This window comes from Bufo bufo, chromosome 10, assembly GCF_905171765.1.
Source record: "Bufo bufo chromosome 10, aBufBuf1.1, whole genome shotgun sequence".
NCBI lineage: Eukaryota > Metazoa > Chordata > Amphibia > Anura > Bufonidae > Bufo > Bufo bufo.
Genome location: NC_053398.1, coordinates 104,812,307 through 104,835,219, shown reverse-complemented (window position 1 = coordinate 104,835,219; position 22,913 = coordinate 104,812,307). Strand labels below are relative to the sequence as shown.

The window sequence follows — 22,913 nt, the reverse complement described above, 5'->3', positions numbered from 1 at the left end:
CTGTGTTTATTATCCCTGTACTGTGACATCACTGTGTTTATTATCCCTGTACTGTGACATCACTGTGTTTATTATCCCTGTACTGGGACATCGCTGTGTTTATTATCCTGTACTGTGACATCACTGTGTGCATTATCCCTGTACTGTGACATCGCTGTGTTTATTATCCTGTACTGTGACATCACTATGTTTATTATCCTGTACTGTGACATCACTATGTTTATTATCCCTGCACTGTGACATCACTATGTTTATTATCCCTGTACTGTGACATCACTATGTTTATTATCCCTGTACTGTGACATCACTGTGTTTATTATCACTGTACTGTGACATCACTGTGTTTATTATCACTGTACTGTGACATCGCTGTGTTTATTATCCTGTACTGTGACATCACTGTGTTTATTATCCTGTGCTGTGACATCACTGTGTTTATTATCCCTGTACTGTGACATCACTGTGTTTATTATCTCTGTACTGTGACATCACTGTGTTTATTATCTCTGTACTGTGACATCGCTGTGTTTATTATCCCTGTACTGTGACATCACTGTGCTTATTATCTCTGTACTGTGACATCTCTGTGTTTATTATCCCTGTACTGTGACATCGCTGTGTTTATTATCCCTGTACTGTGACATCACTGTGTTTATTATCCCTGTACTGTGACATCGCTGTGTTTATTATCCCTGTACTGTGACATCACTGTGTTTATTATCCCTGTACTGTGACATCACTGTGTTTATTATCTCTGTACTGTGACATCACTGTGTTTATTATCCCTGTACTGTGACATCACTGTGTTTATTATCTCTGTACTGTGACATCACTGTGTTTATTATCCCTGTAATGTGACATCACTGTGTTTATTATCTCTGTACTGTGACATCACTGTGTTTATTATCCCTGTACTGTGACATCACTGTGTTTATTATCTCTGTACTGTGACATCACCGTGTTTATTATCTCTGTACTGTGACAACACTGTGTTTATGGCTTAACAGCCCACATATACAAAAAATAGACTGAACAACACTATGCGCATGATATCAGGGACTGTCAAATCAACCCCCACGTACTGGCTGCCAACATTAAGCCATATCCCTCCACCACACCTGCGGAGAAAAAATGCTCTAAAGAGAGAATATAAAAAGATAATGGACAACAGAAACCTGCCGATACACATGGACATAGAAGATGCCAATTGTGGCAGACTTCGATCCCGTAAACCACCTACCAAAACAGCAAAAATGATCATGGAGGAAGGGTACAACCTCACCAATGCACCAGTACATAACATGCATCACAACAACATGCCTATGCCATGTATTACCCAAACTCCACCGGGTTTTGACCTGCCACGCAAAACCTGGTCCACGCTAAACAGGATCAGAACCGAGCATGGGAGGTGCGCATACCTCCTACACAAAAAAGGCAAACAACCGTCGCCACTCTGTGATTGCGGAAATAACCAGACAATAAAACAGATCATAGAAGAATGTCTGACAAGGTCCTATGATGGCAGCCCAGAAGATTTCCTGATGGCAACCACTGAAGCGATTGAATATATAGACAAAAAGTGTTGTGTTTATGCATGTGTATATGCCTATGGATGCGCTTATGCATTTTAATGTGTTGCTATTTTAGTGTCTATGCCATACGATAAAATAACTGTGTTTATTATCCCTGCACTGTGACATCACTGTGTTTATTATCTCTGTACTGTGACATCACTGTGTTTATTATCCCTGTACTGTGACATCACTGTGTTTATTATGTCTGTACTGTGACATCACTGTGTTTATTATCCCTGCACTGTGACATCACTGTGTTTATTATCCCTGCACTGTGACATCACTGTGTTTATTATCTCTGTACTGTGACATCACTGTGTTTATTATCCCTGTACTGTGACATCACTGTGTTTATTATCCCTGCACTGTGACATCACTGTGTTTATTATCTCTGTACTGTGACATCACTGTGTTTATTATCCCTGTACTGTGACATCACTGTGTTTATTATCCCTGTACTGTGACATCACTGTGTTTATTATCCCTGTACTGTGACATCACTGTGTTTATTATCCCTGTACTGTGACATCACTGTGTTTATTATCCCTGTACTGTGACATCACTGTGTTTATTATCCCTGTACTGTGACATCACTGTGTTTATTATCCCTGTACTGTGACATCACTGTGTTTATTATCCCTGTACTGTGACATCACTGTGTTTATTATCCCTGTACTGTGACATCACTGTGTTTATTATCCCTGTACTGTGACATCACTGTGTTTATTATCCCTGTACTGTGACATCACTGTGTTTATTATCTCTGTACTGTGACATCACTGTGTTTATTATCCCTGTACTGTGACATCACTGTGTTTATTATCCTGTACTGTGACATCACTATGTTTATTATCCTGTGCTGTGACATCACTGTGTTTATTATCCCTGCACTGTGACATCACTATGTTTATTATCCCTGTACTGTGACATCACTATGTTTATTATCCCTGTACTGTGACATCACTGTGTTTATTATCACTGTACTGTGACATCGCTGTGTTTATTATCCTGTACTGTGACATCACTGTGTTTATTATCCTGTGCTGTGACATCACTGTGTTTATTATCCCTGTACTGTGACATCACTGTGTTTATTATCTCTGTACTGTGACATCACTGTGTTTATTATCTCTGTACTGTGACATCGCTGTGTTTATTATCCCTGTACTGTGACATCACTGTGCTTATTATCTCTGTACTGTGACATCTCTGTGTTTATTATCCCTGTACTGTGACATCGCTGTGTTTATTATCCCTGTACTGTGACATCACTGTGTTTATTATCCCTGTACTGTGACATCGCTGTGTTTATTATCCCTGTACTGTGACATCACTGTGTTTATTATCCCTGTACTGTGACATCACTGTGTTTATTATCTCTGTACTGTGACATCACTGTGTTTATTATCCCTGTAATGTGACATCACTGTGTTTATTATCTCTGTACTGTGACATCACTGTGTTTATTATCCCTGTACTGTGACATCACTGTGTTTATTATCTCTGTACTGTGACATCACCGTGTTTATTATCTCTGTACTGTGACATCATTGTTTTTATTATCTCTGTACTGTGACATCATTGTTTTTATTATCTCTGTACTGTGACATCACTGTGTTTATTATCTCTGTACTGTGACATCACTGTGTTTATTATCCCTGTACTGTGACATCACTGTGTTTATTATTCATGTACTGTGACATCACTGTGTTTATTATCCCTGTACTGTGACATCACTGTTTATTATCTCTGTACTATGACATCACTGTGTTTATTATCCCTGTACTGTGACATCACTGTGTTTATTATTCATGTACTGTGACATCACTATGTTTATTATCCCTGCACTGTGACATCACTGCTTTTATTATCCTGTACTGTGACATCACTGTGTTTATTATCCTGTACTGTGACATCACTGTGTTTATTATCCTGCACTGTGACATCACTGTGTTTATTATCCCTGTACTGTGACATCACTGTGTTTATTATCTCTGTACTGTGACATCACTGTGTTTATTATTCATGTACTGTGACATCACTGTGTTTATTATTCATGTACTGTGACATAACTGTACACGCACAAAGTCTGAGAGTTATTCCTCTACAGAAGTACACTCTAGGGCAGTGGTCCCCAACCGCCGGGCCGCGGCCCAGGATCGGGCCCTGGAAGATGGTTTGCCGGGCCGCGGCGATCAGGGCATCAGTGTGTTTATTATCTCTGTAATGTGACATCTCTGTGTTTATTATACCTGCACTGTGACATCACTGTGTTTATTATCCCTGCACTGTGACATCACTGTGTTTATTATCTCTGTACTGTGACATCACTGTGTATATTATCTCTGTACTGTGACATCATTGTGTTTATTATCCCTGCACTGTGACATCACTGTGTTTATTATCCCTGTACTATGACATCAGTGTGTTTATTATTCATGTACTGTGACATCACTATGTTTATTATCCCTGCACTGTGACATCACTGTGTTTATTATCCCTGTACTGTGACATCACTGTGTTTATTATTCATGTACTGTGACATAACTGTACACGCACAAAGTCTGAGAGTTATTCCTCTACAGAAGTACACTCTAGGGCAGTGGTCCCCAACTGCCGGGCCGCGGCCCAGGATCGGGCCCTGGAAGATGGTTTGCCGGGCCGCGGCGATCAGGGCAGTCTTTAACACGGTACTAATAAAGAGCTTCCATTATGGAAGCGCTTCATTAGTACAGAAGGACCAGGAATCTGTACTCACCGCTTCCTGGTCCTCAGTTCGGCTATCGGCTGTGCAGGGCTGCGCACAGTGTGAGGTCGCTCTGTGACCTCACACTGTGCGCCGCGATACACAGCCGACAGCAGAATGAAGAGGATCGCGATGGTGACCAGGAGCAGGAGAGGTGAGTGTTTTTTAAAATTTTATTTGCACTGGGGCTGATGGCTGACATGGGGGGCTTATGGCTGACATGGGGGGCTGATATAAGGGGCTGATGGCTGACATGGGGGGCTTATGGCTGACATGGGGGGCTTATGGCTGATATAAGGGCTGATGGCTGACATGGGGGCTTATGGCTGACATGGGGGCTTATGGCTGACATGGGGGGCTTATGGCTGACATAAGGGCTGAGATATGGCTGACATGAGGGGCTGATGGCTGACATGGGGGGCTGATCGATGGTAAAGGTTTGGGGGTTAAACTGAGCCATTGGGGGTCTGATCTGAAGTATGATTAACATTGGGGGTCTGATTGCTGGTCTGACCTGAGGTGTAATGAAATGGGCAATTTCCCCCAGGCCCCCGAGTTCTTAGGGGCCCCCAACCCCACCACCCGACACTGGCCGGTCCCGAACCTTTTTTTTTTTGTGAGGCCTCGCTCTGGCTCTGGTAAGGGGGCCTGCGGCGGCAGGTCACAGCAGGAGATGAACGCTTGCATTGTGGAAGTGTTCATCTCCATAGTCATCTGTATCGCCGTCTTCAGGACAGCGATACAGATGGCTGTGCTGTGGGGCAGGGGAGGGAGAGGAGTCTCCCTTCCCTGTTCCTCTGATAGGCTGCCGGCACAAGGCCCGCAGCCTATCACAGGCCGATGCAGGTAGCGCGATGACATCATCGCGCCGCCTGAGCAGTACAGCGCGGGACACAGGCCGGAAGAGGCCTGCGTTGCATCGTTGTGTGATGGAAGTAAGTATACGTGTTTTTTTTATTTTATTTATACCGGACTGTTACTGCCACATAGGGGGAGCAGGAGGAACTTGATACTGACACATGGGGGGGGGGGGGGGGGGGGTTTGGCACTTGATACTGGCACATAGGGGGGGTTGGAACTTGATACTGGAACATGGGGGGGGGGGTTGGCACTTGATACTGGCACATGGCAGGGTTTGGCACTTGATACTGGCACATGGCAGGGTTTGGAACTTGATACTGGCACATGGCAGGGTTTGGCACTTGATACTGGCACATGGCAGGGTTTGGCACTTGATACCGGCACATGGCAGGGTTTGGCACTTGATACCGGCACATGGCAGGGTTTGGCACTTGATACCGGCACATGGCAGGGTTTGGCACTTGATACCGGCACATGGCAGGGTTTGGCACTTGATACCGGCACATGGCAGGGTTTGGCACTTGATACCGGCACATGGCAGGGTTTGGCACTTGATACCGGCACATGGCAGGGTTTGGCACTTGATACCGGCACATGGCAGGGTTTGGCACTTGATACCGGCACATGGCAGGGTTTGGCACTTGATACCGGCACATGGCAGGGTTTGGCACTTGATACCGGCACATGGCAGGGTTTGGCACTTGATACCGGCACATGGCAGGGTTTGGCACTTGATACCGGCACATGGCAGGGTTTGGCACTTGATACCGGCACATGGCAGGGTTTGGCACTTGATACCGGCACATGGCAGGGTTTGGCACTTGATACCGGCACATGGCAGGGTTTGGCACTTGATACCGGCACATGGCAGGGTTTGGCACTTGATACCGGCACATGGCAGGGTTTGGCACTTGATACCGGCACATGGCAGGGTTTGGCACTTGATACCGGCACATGGCAGGGTTTGGCACTTGATACCGGCACATGGCAGGGTTTGGCACTTGATACCGGCACATGGCAGGGTTTGGCACTTGATACCGGCACATGGCAGGGTTTGGCACTTGATACCGGCACATGGCAGGGTTTGGCACTTGATACCGGCACATGGCAGGGTTTGGCACTTGATACCGGCACATGGCAGGGTTTGGCACTTGATACCGGCACATGGCAGGGTTTGGCACTTGATACCGGCACATGGCAGGGTTTGGCACTTGATACCGGCACATGGCAGGGTTTGGCACTTGATACCGGCACATGGCAGGGTTTGGCACTTGATACCGGCACATGGCAGGGTTTGGCACTTGATACCGGCACATGGCAGGGTTTGGCACTTGATACCGGCACATGGCAGGGTTTGGCACTTGATACCGGCACATGGCAGGGTTTGGCACTTGATACCGGCACATGGCAGGGTTTGGCACTTGATACCGGCACATGGCAGGGTTTGGCACTTGATACCGGCACATGGCAGGGTTTGGCACTTGATACCGGCACATGGCAGGGTTTGGCACTTGATACCGGCACATGGCAGGGTTTGGCACTTGATACCGGCACATGGCAGGGTTTGGCACTTGATACCGGCACATGGCAGGGTTTGGCACTTGATACCGGCACATGGCAGGGTTTGGCACTTGATACCGGCACATGGCAGGGTTTGGCACTTGATACCGGCACATGGCAGGGTTTGGCACTTGATACCGGCACATGGCAGGGTTTGGCACTTGATACCGGCACATGGCAGGGTTTGGCACTTGATACCGGCACATGGCAGGGTTTGGCACTTGATACCGGCACATGGCAGGGTTTGGCACTTGATACCGGCACATGGCAGGGTTTGGCACTTGATACCGGCACATGGCAGGGTTTGGCACTTGATACCGGCACATGGCAGGGTTTGGAACTTGATACCGGCACATGGCAGGGTTTGGAACTTGATACCGGCACATGGCAGGGTTTGGAACTTGATACCGGCACATGGCAGGGTTTGGAACTTGATACCGGCACATGGCAGGGTTTGGAACTTGATACCGGCACATGGCAGGGTTTGGAACTTGATACCGGCACATGGCAGGGTTTGGAACTTGATACCGGCACATGGCAGGGTTTGGAACTTGATACCGGCACATGGCAGGGTTTGGAACTTGATACCGGCACATGCAGGGCTGGGACAAGGCCATTTGGTGCCCAGGGCGAAGATGGCAAACTGCGCCCCCCCCCCCCGTTTTTAAGAAAGAATCAATGTTGTTTCAAAACAAGAATATACTTAAAGCAATAGAACAAAGGACTGTGGGACTATGAACTTTGCCCCACGATAGCTCTTTTGTAGAACCCCCATAAAAACTTACAGTTACTTGACTTGGCCCTTGGGGATCTCGGACGCCACTTCAACACTTGGCCGGGGGCTCGGCGGAGCTGATGTTGTGCTTTATCCTAATGAGAAAGATTTCATAATAAGGATTTGGAGAAGGGGCAGAGGAATAGCAGAGCAGGGAGAGGCTGGTGCTGCTACTAGGGGGTCATACCATGGGGGAGTAATAAAGCCCACCATAATGCCCCCCCCAGTAGTAATAATTCTCCTTATAATATGCAAAACATACCCCTTTGTAATGCCCCCAGTTGAGCTAATGTTCCCATAATGTGCCAACATAAAATACCCCTTCTCAGTGCCCCCGTAGATGACCCCCATAGTGCTCCCCCCTTCCCCATAGTACCCACCATAATGTGTCCCAGTATAAAATGCCCCTATACAGAGCCCCCCATATAAAATATCTTCTTTTTAGCCTCAGTAGATGCCCCTAAATAATCTGCAGTAAGATGTGCCCCCATAGATGCCCCCATATCATGTGCCAGTAGCCAGAGCCTCCCCCCATATCATGTGCCAGTAGCCAGAGTGCCCCCATATCATGTGCCAGTAGCCAGAGTGCCCCCATATCATGTGCCAGTAGCCAGAGTGCCCCCATATCATGTGCCAGTAGCCAGAGTGCCCCCATATCATGTGCCAGTAGCCAGAGTGCCCCCATATCATGTGCCAGTAGCCAGAGTGCCCCCATATCATGTGCCAGTAGCCAGAGTGCCCCCATATCATGTGCCAGTAGCCAGAGTGCCCCCATATCATGTGCCAGTAGCCAGAGTGCCCCCATATCATGTGCCAGTAGCCAGAGTGCCCCCATATCATGTGCCAGTAGCCAGAGTGCCCCCATATCATGTGCCAGTAGCCAGAGTGCCCCCATATCATGTGCCAGTAGCCAGAGTGCCCCCATATCATGTGCCAGTAGCCAGAGTGCCCCCATATCATGTGCCAGTAGCCAGAGTGCCCCCATATCATGTGCCAGTAGCCAGAGTGCCCCCATATCATGTGCCAGTAGCCAGAGTGCCCCCATATCATGTGCCAGTAGCCAGAGTGCCCCCATATCATGTGCCAGTAGCCAGAGTGCCCCCATATCATGTGCCAGTAGCCAGAGTGCCCCCATATCATGTGCCAGTAGCCAGAGTGCCCCCATATCATGTGCCAGTAGCCAGAGTGCCCCCATATCATGTGCCAGTAGCCAGAGTGCCCCCATATCATGTGCCAGTAGCCAGAGTGCCCCCATATCATGTGCCAGTAGCCAGAGTGCCCCCATATCATGTGCCAGTAGCCAGAGTGCCCCCATATCATGTGCCAGTAGCCAGAGTGCCCCCATATCATGTGCCAGTAGCCCCCCATATTGCCAGTAGCCCCCCTTATTGCCAGTAGCCCCCCTTATGTGCCAATAGCCCCCCTTATGTGCCAATAGCCCCCCTTATGTGCCAATAGCCCCCCTTATGTGCCAATAGCCCCCCTTATCATGTGCCAGTAGCCCCCCTTATGTGCCAGCCCAGTAGCCCCGTAGTCCCCCCTTATCATGTGCCAGCCCAGTAGCCCCCCCTTATGTGCCAGCCCAGCCCAGCCCAGTATTGTACCTATATAAATAAAAAAAATAATAAAAAAAACTTATACTTACCTCCAGCAATGTGATGCGATGCAGGCCGCCTCTTCCGTCTGTGTCCCTCGCTATACGGCAGTCAGGCGACGCGATGACGTCATCGCGCCGCCTGCACCGGCCTCTGATAGGCTGCCAGCACTAGGCCGGCAGCCTATCAGAGGAACAGGAGGGGACACACCTCTCCCTCCTCTGCCGCAGCGCAGGCATCTGTATTGCCGTCCTGAGGACGGCAATACAGATGACTATGGAGATGAGCGCTTCCGCAATGGAAGCGCTCATCTCCTGCTCTGCCCTGCCGCGGCCGCCCCCACTTGTCACCAGGGCCGCGGCCTTGCGGCACTCAGGCTTGCCGGCCCACCGGGAAATTTCCCGGTATCCCGGCAGGCCAGTCCGGCCCTGCTGCGCCCCCCTCCTTGTAGCGCCCAGGGCACCCGCTCCTTCGGCCCCTGCCTTGTACCGGCCCTGGGCACATGGCAGGGTTTGGAACTTGATACCGGCACATGGCAGGGTTTGGAACTTGATACCGGCACATGGCAGGGTTTGGAACTTGATACCGGCACATGGCAGGGTTTGGAACTTGATACCGGCACATGGCAGGGTTTGGAACTTGATACCGGCACATGGCAGGGTTTGGAACTTGATACCGGCACATGGCAGGGTTTGGAACTTGATACCGGCACATGGCAGGGTTTGGAACTTGATACTGGCACATGGGAAGGTTGGCACTTGATAAGGGCACATGGGGGGTTGGCACTTAATACTTGCACATGGGGGAAGAGAGCCACTTGTTACTGGCACATGGGGGGGTTGGCACTTGTTACTGGCACATGAGGGCATGGAGAGGCACTTGTTAACTGGCACATGGGGGGTGGAAGAGAGGCACTTGATACTGGCACATTATTATGGGGCACTATGGGGGCTTCTACTGAGGCCACAAAGAAGGGCTATTTTATATGGGGGGCTCTGTGTGGTACTAGTACTATCTGGGGTATTATCAGTTTCTGAAGTATAGTATTGGGTAGCACAGTGGCACAGTATTAGGGGTAGTAGGATGATTTGTCCAGAAGATGGGAGGATGATGGAAAAGTAGTAAACTAAGATTTTTTTTGTTGTCAAACTGCAGAGACGGAAAATTACGACAAAATGGTGGTCTGGTCTGAAGGTCTGAAAGGAGAAGACGAGGACAGAGAACATCTACATCAAAGGAGATGTCACTGGATGTAAGAGGTATGGGGCGCTGTATTTCTGTAATGATGGGGAGGGGGGGGGGGGGGGGGACGTTAAAGTCAGCCAGTGTCATGTGGGGGCGGCCCTTATTGTTTCTCGCCCCAGGGCCCCATTTCACCTAGAACCGGCCCTGATGAAAAATATTTTTTTCTTATTGTTCTCCTCTAAAACCTAGGTGCATCTTATAGGGCGAAAAATACGGTACAGTGCAGCAGAGACCAGTGCAGCAGAGACCCTAGTCAGTTTATATAGTCGTTATATATTTTAATATGCACCATGTGTTTTGTTATGCGCATGAATCAGTCAGCTAGGTTATAATGTGGTTGGACTGCTCCTAAGGGTACTTTTCCGGTATTGAGTTCAGACCTAAGGGCTCAATACCGGAAAAAAACTGATCAATTTGAACCCAATGCATTCTGAATGGAGAGCAATCCGTTCAGTTTGCATCAGGATGTTGAGTTCAGTCACTGTATGATTTTTTTTTTTACTTAAATGGGTACACAAATCCGGAGATGCGGTGCGGAAGCACGGATCGGAACCCCACGGAAGCACTACGGAGTGCATGAGCCCTTTAGGGGGTAATATGGTTGGATTGCACTGTTAGGCCTCTTTCACACGGGCGAGTTTTCCGCACGGGTGCAATGCGTGAGTTGAACGCATTGCACCCGCACTGAATCCGGACCCATTCATTTCTATGGGGCTGTGCACATGAGCGGTGATTTTCACGCATCACTTGTGCGTTGCGTGAAAATCGCAGCAAGCTCTATTTTGTGCGTTTTTCACGCAACGCAGGCCCCATAGAAGTGAATAGGGCTGCGTGAAAATCGCAAGCATCCGCTTGTAACATGGTTATAAGGGAAAATAATAGCATTCTGAATACAGAATGTATAGTACAATAGGGCTGGAGGGGTTAAAAAATTAATAAATAATTTAACTCACCTTAATCCACTTGTTCGCGCAGCCGGCATCTCTTCTGTCTTGTTCTGTGAGGAATAGGACCTTTGATGACGTCACTACGTTCATCACATGGTCCGTCACATGATCCATCACCATGGTGGTGGATCATGTGACGGACCATGTGATGAGCATAGTGACGTCATCAAAGGTCCTATTCCTCACAGATGAAGACAGAAGAGATGCCGGCTGCGCGAACAAGTGGATTAAGGTGAGTTTAATTATTATTATTATTTTTTTTAACCCCTCCAGCCCTGTTTTACTTTGCATTCTGTATTCAGAATGCTATTATTTTTCCTTATAACCATGTTATAAGGGGAAATAATACAATCTACACAACCTTGAACCCAAACCTGAACTTCTGTGAAGAAGTTCGGGTCTGGGTACCACATTCAGTTTTTTATCACGTGCGTGCAAAACGCATTGCACCCCCGCGATAAAAACCGTAACAACGGAACGCAATCGCAGTCAAAACTGACTGCAATTGCGTACCTACTCGCGCAGGTTTGCCGCAATGCACCGGGACGCATCGCCTGCAAGGGGCCTTATAGTGTAATGTGGCTGGACTGCACTGGTAGGGGGTAATAAAGTTTGCACTGGTAGGGGGTAATGTGGCTGTATTCCACTGTTAGGGGGTGATGTGGCTGGATTGCACTGGTAGGGGGTAATATGGTTTGCACTATTAGTGTGTGATGTGACTGGACTGCACTATTAGGGGGCAATGTGGATGGTTTGCACTATTAGGGGGTGATGTGGCTGGACTGCACTATTAGGGGGTAATGTGGATGGTTTGCACTATTAGGGGTGATGTGGATGGTTTGCACTATTAGGGGGTGATGTGGTTTGCACTATTAGGGGGTGATGTGGCTGGATTGTACTATTAGGGGGTAATGTGGATGGACTGCACTATTAGGGGGTGATGTGGCTGGTTTGCACTATTAGGGGGTGATGTGGTTTGCACTATTAGGGGGTGATACGGCTGGATTGTACTATTAGGGGGTAATGTGGCTGGTTTGCACTATTAGGGGGTGATGTGGATGGACTGCACTATTAGGGGGTGATGTGGCTGGATTGCACTATTAGGGGGGAATGTGGATGGTTTGCACTATTAGGGGGGAATGTGGATGGATTACACTATTAGGGGTGATGTGATTTGCACTATTAGCGGGTGATGTCGATGGAATGCACTATTAGGGGGTGATGTGGCAGGACTGCACTATTAGGGGGTGATGTGGCAGGACTGCACTATTAGGGGGTGATGTGGTTTGCACTATTAGGGGGTGATGTGGTTGGACTGCACTATTAGGGGGTGATGTGGATGGACTGCACTATTAGGGGGTGATGTGGCAGGACTGCACTATTAGGGGGTGATGTGGCAGGACTGCACTATTAGGGGGTGATGTGGCTGGTTTGCACTATTAGGGGGTGATGTGGCAGGACTGCACTATTAGGGGGTGATGTGGTTTGCACTATTAGGGGGTGATGTGGCAGGACTGCACTATTAGGGGGTGATGTGGATGGACTGCACTATTAGGGGGTGATGTGGCTGGGTCACACAGTTTGGCAGTAACTTCACGTGTCGGAGCATCCTGCCATTTGCGGATTATAGGACGTCAGTAGTGGGAGGCGGAGGGGATTCTGCATGATCTCTGCCCTGGAAGTTTCCGGGTAGAGCCCCGCCTCCAGCAGGGGGCGCTGTCACACCGAGGAACATAACGAAGACACGGCCGAGGAGAAGTCTGTGAGACCGGAGAACAGGCCGCCCAGGAGTCAGAGCGCCCCGGCTCACCGTGTCCCTTACCGAGCGTGATATACTGCGACCGAGCCGCTGCTCCCCGCTCCGTGCGCTGTAACAGGCCCGCGGGGGCCTCGGGCTCTCCTAAAATGCCTCTGCTCTTCCTGGAGCGCTTCCCGTGGCCCAGCCTGCGGACATACACCGGCCTGAGTGGCCTACTGCTGAGCCTCAGCCTGCTGAGCGCCTACCGGAGCCTGAGCCGGGAGCTGGACGAGGAGGAAGGCCGCGGGGAGGCGGAGGAGCGCGGCGGGCAGCTGTCAGGAGACGCGCGGGAGGTGGCGGTGGAGCTAGGCCGGTACCTGGTGTCAGACAGCCTGGGAGTGTGGGTGAGTGTGCCCCGGTGTGTGCGTCACACGTCTGCCTGTAACATGTATACGTATAACACTGCTGTATATACACGTGTGCCCTGCCTGTAACATGTATACGTATAACACTGCTGTATATACACGTCCGCCTGTAACATGTATACGTATAACACCGCTGTATATACACGTCTGCCTGTAACATGTATACGTATAACACTGCTGTATATACATGTGTGCCCTGCCTGTAACATGTATACGTATAACACCGCTGTATATACACGTCTGCCTGTAACATGTATACGTATAACACCGCTGTATATACATGTGTGCCCTGCCTGTAACATGTATACGTATAACACTGCTGTATATACATGTGTGCCCTGCCTGTAACATGTATACGTATAACACCGCTGTGTATACATGTGTCACCTGCCTGTAACATGTATACGTATAACACCGCTGTGTATACACGTGTGCCCTGCCTGTAACATGTATACGTATAACACCGCTGTGTATACACGTGTGCCCTGCCTGTAACATGTATACGTATAACACTGCTGTATATACATGTGTGCCCTGCCTGTAACATGTATACGTATAACACTGCTGTATATACATGTGTGCCCTGCCTGTAACATGTATACGTATAACACCGCTGTATATACACGTCTGCCTGTAACATGTATACGTATAACACCGCTGTATATACATGTGTGCCCTGCCTGTAACATGTATACGTATAACACTGCTGTATATACATGTGTGCCCTGCCTGTAACATGTATACGTATAACACCGCTGTGTATACATGTGTCACCTGCCTGTAACATGTATACGTATAACACCGATGTGTATACACGTGTGCCCTGCCTGTAACATGTATACGTATAACACCGCTGTATATACATGTGTGCCCTGCCTGTAACATGTATACGTATAACACTGCTGTATATACATGTCACCTGCCTGTAACATGTATACGTATAACACCGCTGTGTATACATGTGTGCCCTGCCTGTAACATGTATACGTATAACACCGCTGTATATACATGTGTGCCCTGCCTGTAACATGTATACGTATAACACCGCTGTGTATACATGTGTGCCCTGCCTGTAACATGTATACGTATAACACCGCTGTATATACATGTGTGCCCTGCCTGTAACATGTATACGTATAACACCGCTGTATATACATGTGTGCCCTGCCTGTAACATGTATACGTATAACACCGCTGTATATACATGTGTGCCCTGCCTGTAACATGTATACGTATAACACCGCTGTGTATACATGTGTGCCCTGCCTGTAACATGTATACGTATAACACCGCTGTATATACATGTGTGCCCTGCCTGTAACATGTATACGTATAACACCGCTGTATATACACGTGTGCCCTGCCTGTAACATGTATACGTATAACACCGCTGTATATACACGTGTGCCCTGCCTGTAACATGTATACGTATAACACCGCTGTATATACATGTGTCACCTGCCTGTAACGTGTATACGTATAACACCGCTGTATATACATGTCACCTGCCTGTAACATGTATACGTATAACACCGCTGTATATACATGTGTCACCTGCCTGTAACGTGTATACGTATAACACCGCTGTATATACATGTCACCTGCCTGTAACATGTATACGTATAACACCGCTGTATATACATGTGTCACCTGCCTGTAACATGTATACGTATATACAGCGGTGTATATACATGTCACCTGCCTGTAACATGTATACGTATAACACCGCTGTATATACATGTCACCTGCCTGTAACGTGTATACGTATAACACCGCTGTGTATACATGTCACCTGCCTGTAACGTGTATACGTATAACACCGCTGTATATACATGTGTCACCTGCCTGTAACATGTATACGTATATACAGCGGTGTATATACATGTCACCTGCCTGTAACGTGTATACGTATAACACCGCTGTATATACATGTGTCACCTGTCTGTAACATGTATACGTATAACACCGCTGTATATACATGTCACCTGCCTGTAACGTGTATACGTATAACACCGCTGTATATACATGTCACCTGCCTGTAACGTGTATACGTATAACACCGCTGTATATACATGTGTCACCTGCCTGTAACATGTATACGTATATACAGCGGTGTATATACATGTCACCTGCCTGTAACGTGTATACGTATAACACCGCTGTATATACATGTCACCTGCCTGTAACTTGTACACGTCATGGTATTTTCAGACTCAATGATACCTATTATGTTTGTTTTTTTATTGTTTATATATGTGAAATTGGTAAAGAGGGTGATGTGAATTTTAAATATTAGTTTTTTCTTTAACTTTTTTAAACTTTTATGTATGTCCCTTGTGGGACTTGTAACAATCTCCTCACCGCTTGTACCATAGACTGCATTAGTATACCATTGAAGTGTATGGGATTTTCATAGGCTTCCTGTCAGCTCACTGTGACAGCACTAGGAGACTTAAAGGGGTTGTCCTTTTTTTTTTTTATTGATGACCTATCCTCAGGATAGGACACAATTATCAGATTGGCGGGGGTCTGACACCCGGCACCCCCTGCCGATCAGCTGTTTGAAGAGACTGAGCTGGTGTAATTACAACTCCACCCTCCCATTTACCGTATTTTTCGCCCTGTAAGACGCACCTACGTTTTAGAGGAGGACAATAAACCAGACCAGCAATCAGACCCCAATATGACCTCAAATCGGATCTCAGCTCAGACCCCAAAGTGAATGACCCCCAATCAGACCTCAGATAAGAGCCCCAAAATAAATGAGACCCCCATGCCTCTTATCAGAACTCCAGCCTCTCATCGGCCCCCCAGCCTGGTAACACAGGAGCAGGCAGTGTGAAGACTTAGAGGCGGAGCAGGAAAGCTGGCCCCGCCCCTCATCTGCCTGCTCCCGCCCCTCATCTGCCTGCTCCCGCCGTTCTCACTGCAAATCTTTGCCCTGTATTCACCCCATAAGACGCACTAGCGTTTCCCCCCCCATTTTAGGGGGGGGGGGGGGGGAGTGCGTCTTATGGGGCGAAAAATACTTTACTGCTATGGGACGGCTCTGTAGTATTCACTTGAACAGGAAGGAGCTGGGACGGCTGAGATGTAATGACACCGCTGCGATGGTGAGCAAGTAAACAATGAAGAGAAGCGCTGTGGTCTCTTCAGACGGCTGATCAGTAGGGTGTGTCAGATCCCCGCTGATCAGTAGGGTGTGTCAGATCCCCGCTGATCAGTAGGGGCGTCCGATCCCCGCTGATCTGATATTGATGGCCTATCCTGCGCATAGGACATCAATATAAAAAAAAAGCGGACAAGCCCTTCAGCAAGACCCCAGGCTCTCATAGTATCTGATCGGAGCGACACAAGCGGGAGCCCCCTCCCTCTAACTGATCAGATGCCGTGGTCGCTATTGACAGCCGCATCTGAGGGGCTAAATGACTGGGATTATCTGGCACTCGCTGCATGTGGAGCAGGTGCAGCATGTATGCTCGCTCCATACACTTACACATACCGTTACGTCATGGTGCTAAGGTTTTTACTGCGGCTTTTGGAAGCATTTATGTGCTGCAGCAGTTTGTGCGGTTTTAGTGCTTTGTGCTGGATGTCGCAACTCCTGGGAAAAACGCATGAAATTGTGCAGTTGTCCTGAGGCCTCTTTCCCTTCTGTGTCTGCGCTGACTTCAGTGCAAAAACAAGAATGTGCGAAAACACGAATTCCAAGTCAGTGGATATGTGTGCCGCTGTCCGTGCAGACATTGTCTGACATGGGGAAATGATCGGGATCAAATGTTCCTAATAACCAGTCCTTGCCCAGTGTACACTGGAACGTGTGTGTATATAAAGGGGAGAGAGGAGAAAGCTACTGCTGGACGCCTTCCCGAGAGAATATAAAGATCAACCATTGAAACTCTGTAGTCGGGAGCCCCCCATACGCAATAGGTTGTTGGCCGGCCCAGCCAAAAATGGCAGGTTCCACCAACAATAGCCTAATGTGTGTGTGGAGGGCCTTAAAGGGAGTCTGTCACCACATTTGAGCCCATTAGACAGATCCAATAGCGTTATATGTGCCACCCAGAAGTTTAAAACGGTACCTTTGTTGCATATACCGGAGTCTTGTTTCAGCCAAAAATGAACTTTGTAGGTTCTGTAAATGCGCCCTCTCCAGTGCCCAGGGCGGCGTCTCAATCTTCCGAGCCCAAGACCGGACCTCCCCAACGGCTCATAACCCCGCCCTCCGTGTGCCTCTGCCCGCCCGTTTACGCTCCTCCTCTCTCCTTTTCCACTGCGCCGCAGGAGAGAGGAGGAGCGTAAACGGGCGGGCAGAGGCACACGGAGGGCGGGGTTATGAGCCGTTGGGGAGGTCCGGTCTTGGGCTCGGAAGATTGAGACGCCGCCCTGGGCACTTGAGAGGGCGCATTTACAGAACCTACAAAGTTCATTTTTGGCTGAAACAAGACTCCGGTATATGCAACAAAGGTACCGTTTTAAACTTCTGGGTGGCACATATAACGCTATTGGATCTGTCTAATGGGCTCAAATGTGGTGACAGACTCCCTTTTAAAGGGGTTTTCCAGGATTACTGCAGTTTTTCACACATCTGCTCATGTAGTTGTTCGTGTACATCTTTTTCACGCTTTTCTTTTTCAATTTGGACTCTCCTGACCCATTTTCTCTCTGGTTTCTCTCCATCATGTATGTAGCACGTCTTGTGCCCATGATGCACCATGATGCACTGCTGCTATCTGTGCCGCAGCTCCAGCGCTACATTATAGCTCCTCCCACTCACCTTGTTACATAGACACGCCCCTATCAATGGAAGTAAGAAAGAGCTGCATGGATGTGGTCATCTGACCACAGCCCAGAACGGGAGATGGGAGCAATAAAGGGAATGAAATACATTACAGAATTACAGCGACCTTCGTAACCCTTAGGCTACCGGAGGTTTTTTCATTTTTGGGTTTTTTTTTTTCTTCCCTATTTTCCTTGAGCCATAACTTTTTTTTATATTTCCGGTCACATAGCTGTATGAGGCTTATTTTTTGCGGGACAAGTTGTACTTTCTAATGCCACCATTAATTATGGCATAAAATGTAGTGGGAATTGGTAAAAAAAATTCCAAATGGGGTGGAATTGGGGGAAAAAAAAAAACGCAATTCCTCCACTGTTTTCCGGGTTTTGTTCTCACAGTGTTTCGTTTACGGCAAAACTTACCCATGCCCTTCATTCTCTGGGACAGTACGATTACAACGATAACCCATATGTGTAGTTTTTTTTTTAAATGTCTAAATAGTGTAAAAATAAATTTAAACTTTGATTAAAAAAAAAATCACCATATTCTGACTTCCATAACTTTTTTTTAAATTTTTTTTAGACTTATGTCTACTGACCTGTTTTAGGGGCTCATTTTTTGCAGAACAATCTGTAGTTTTTATTGATTCCATTTTGGAGTGTGCATGACTTTTTGATCAATTTTTATAAAAAAAATTTGGGTAAGAGAAGCAATGAAAAAATGGCAACTTGCCCATTTTGACCCTTTTTTTTTTTCCGTTACGCCATTTGCCATATTGGAATTTAAAAAATATATATTTTAATAGTATGGGCGTTTTCGGTCACGATGATACCCATGATGTTTATATTCGTTATTTAGGTATTTATTTTTTAATTTTATGGAAAGGGGGGAGATTTAAGGCTACTTTCACACTTGCAGCAGTGTGATCCGATCTGCCGCTGACTGAAAGCATTTGCAAATGCATTGCAAGGACTGATCCGTCTCTCCGCTTGTCATGCGGACAGACGAATCCGTCTTGTACATTTTTTCACATTTTTATCGGTCTGCGCATGCGCAGGCCGGATCCGGTATTCTGAATGCCGGATCCGGCGCTAATACATTCCTATGGGAAAAAATGCCGGATCCGGCATTCAGGCAAGTCTCCAATTTTTTTTCGCCGGAGAGAAAACCGTAGCATGCTGCGGTTTTCTGTTTTGCCTGATCAGTCAAAACGACTGAACTGAAGACATCCTGATGCAAACTGAACTGATTTCTCTCCATTCAGAATGCATGGGGATAAAACTGATCAGTTCTTTTCCGGTATAGAGCCCCTGTGACGGAACTCAATGCCGGAAAAGAAAAACGCAAGTGTGAAAGTAGCCTAAACTTTTATATTTTTTATCATTTTTATTTTTTGTGATGATTTTGAAGCTCATACATGAGCCTATAAATTTAATTTTTGATTTAGTTCTATCAGGGATTTTTGAAATGACATTTAAACTAGAAGTTGCTAATTTCCTATCCTGGCCTGCCATCTGGTGGCCAAAATAAAAATTGCAGCATGAATACTATTAGTGAGGCTTACAGTGTTCAGCGCAACTACCGATGCCCACATTGGCCGCATTTAGATGCTGTGATCTCACTTGATCACGGCATCTAAAGCCTTTAATTACCACGATAGGCATTATTGACGATAGGGGTAATTAGTCGCAGGTCTCTGCTATATGAAACAGCAGAGACCTGCTGGCCATGGAGCCCACTGCACGTGCGAGCGGGCGCCATGTTTACACATCGCTCCAGCGCCGTACATGTACGGCGCTGGTAGTGAACGGGTTAAAGGGTCATTTCAAAGGATGTTGATGCAAACACTGGAAAATCTGGAGTAAGTTAACCCTTAGCAGCCAGACTAGCTTCCACTCTTCTGGGAAGGCTTTCTACAAGATTTTTGAGGATGTCTGTGGATATTTTTGCCCATTCATTCAGAAGAGCACTTGTGAGGTCAGACACTGATGTTGGATGAGGCCTGGCTCGCAATCTCTGTTCTAGTTCATCCCACAAGTGTTGGATGGGGTTGAGGTCAAGGCTTTGTGCAACCAGTCAAGTTTTTCCACACCCAACCACGCCTTTATGGACCTCGCTTTGTGCACTGGTCACAGTCCTACTGAAACAGAAAAGGGCCTTCCCCCACCTGTTCCCACAAAGTTGGAAGCATACAATTGTCCAAAATGCCTTAGTATGCTGAAGAATTAAGATTTTCCTTCACTGGAACTAAGGGGCCCAGGCCAAACCCTGAAAAACACCCCCATAGTTTTATCCCTCATCCACCAAAACTACAGTCAGGCAGGTAACGTTCTACTGGCATTCACCAAACCCAGACTGGTCCATCAGATTGCCAGGTATAGAAGTGTGATTCACCTCTCCACAGAAAACGTTTCCTGTGGCGTCGTGCCTTACACCACTCCATGCGGACACTTGGCATGGTGCTTGATGATGTAAGGCTTGCATGCTGCTGCTCAGCCATGGAAACTCACGTCATGAAGCTCCCGGTGCTGATGTCAAGGACAGATGAGGTTTGGAGCTCTGCAGTGATGGAGTCAGCGGAGCGTTGACTTGTGGCAGGGGTGGAATCCTACTACAGGACCATGTCGGAATTCATTGAGCTCTGCAGAGCGAGCCATTCTTTCACAGATTTTGGTAAAGGCAGGAAGCATGGCTAGGGGCTGGATTTTATACACCTGCTGCAATGGGACTGAATGAGAAAAGCCTGAATTCATTATTAAGACGTGTCTCCCAACACATACACGGGGTCTTTTATCAAAGACCTGCTTTTTATTCTGGTCTTCGATAGACCATGCTCAGCCAGAGGAAGCGGCTAATTTATGACAAGTATTAAAAAGTCACAAATGGGAGTTGGGGACTTTTTTTTTACACCAAAGACAGACGTAGTGCTGTTAGTAAATGACCCGCATAGTGTGTATTGCTATCGAGTACCATATACTCCTCTTTTTGGAATTCTTTCAGTCTGTTACCCCACCATTTCTTAGTATGGCCGATCCAATGGTTAGGCTAATATCAGCATGTAGGGGCCCAGGAACAATGTCCTCTGATTTACAGGGGGCCTCGTCATCACTCACAAGATGTGTGATGGCTTATTGTTTCAGGGAAAGCTGGTTGGCCACCGCCATTAGGCCTCTTTCACACGGGCGTTGCGGGAACATGCACAATTTTTCCGCGCGAGTGCAAAACATTGTAATGCGTTTTGCACGCGCGTGAGAAAAATCTGCATGTTTGGTACCCAAACCCGAACTTCTTCACAGAAGTTCGGGCTTGGGATCGGTGTTCTGTAGAGTGCTATTATTTTCCCTTATAACATGGTTATAAGGGAAAATAATAGCATTCTGAATACAGAATGCATAGTACAATAGCGCTGGAGGGGTTAAAAATAAAATAAAAAATAATTTAACTCACCTTAATCCACTTGATCGCGCAGCCGGCATTTCTTCTGTCTTCTTCTTTGCTGTGTGCAGGAAAAGGACCTGTGGTGACGTCACTCCGGTCATCACATGGTCCGTCACATGATCTTTTACCATGGTGATGGATCATGTGATGACCGGAGTGACATCACCACAGGTCCTTTTCCTGCACACAGCAAAGAAGAAGACAGAAGAGAAGCCGGGCTGCGCGATCAAGTGGATTAAGGTGAGTTAAATTATTTTTTATTTTATTTTTAACCCCTCCAGCCCTATTGTACTATGCATTCTGTATTCCGAATGCTATTATTTTCCCTTATAACCATGTTAAAAGGGAAAATAATAATGATCGGGTCTGCACCCCGATCGTCTCCTAGCAACCGTGCGTGAAAATCGCATCGCATCCGCACTTGCTTGCGGATGCTTGTGATTTTCATGCAGCCCCTTTCACTTCTATGGGGCCTGCGTTGCGTGGAAAACGCACAATATAGAGCATGCTGCGATTTTCACGCAACGCACAAGTGATGCGTGGAAATCACCGCTCGTGTGCACAGCCCCATAGAAATGAATGGGTCCGGATTCAGTGCGGGTGCAATGCGTTCACATCACGCACTGCACCCGCGCGGAAAACTCGCCCGTGTGAAAGGGGCCTTAGTACCATTACACCTCTCACAGGTGCTCTAAGAAACTAAGGGTACGTTCCAGGGTGGATTTGATTTCAATCACTAGTCAGTAAGGCTTGATTTAAATCATAGTTTTCTACATAAAGACTAATTCTTGCTGGTATAACTTATAATATGCAAGTAGATGAAGATTTAAACAACTTTTCATATTAGTTTGATTAGGTTGATTCTGCATTCATAGGTTTGTAGAAGTTAGGATTAAGGTCTTTTTCTCAACTCTGTTCATGTTATAACATTTTTGCTGTGAAGAAGAGGCATGTGATCTCTGCTGAGTCAAATTCAGTTTTGAGAACTGCAAAAGTAAACCAAGCATCTGTGATAATATCCTGTAGGCAGAGAAACTGCCCAATAATCTTACAAAAACCTCCTGGAAGAGCATGACATTGTGAATGGATTAATGGAATTTATTTACCCAAAAAATTACACATATAGAAACATAGAATGGTTCTTATCTGCCGACACATTCAGCCCATCTAGTCTGCCCAATATACTGAATACTATGGCCCTATCTTATGGCCTTATGCCTATCCCA

The 22,913-nt window shown here is 47.2% G+C and overlaps 1 protein-coding gene across 2 annotated transcripts in view; it reads left to right on the top strand.

Annotated features, from left to right (window-relative positions):
- Window positions 1-12,962: 12,962 nt before the first annotated feature.
- The window catches only part of AMFR (autocrine motility factor receptor), a 50,838-nt gene continuing 40,887 nt past the window's right edge, over window positions 12,963-22,913 (top strand). Inside the window, exon 1 of one of the 2 annotated variants that reach the window (XM_040408859.1) lies at window positions 12,963-13,448. In XM_040408859.1, coding sequence (XP_040264793.1) covers window positions 13,212-13,448 — 237 coding nt within the window. In that variant the 5' untranslated portion in view covers window positions 12,963-13,211. The remainder of the gene's footprint in view (window positions 13,449-22,913) is intronic. The other variant, XM_040408857.1, reaches the window with a different exon arrangement.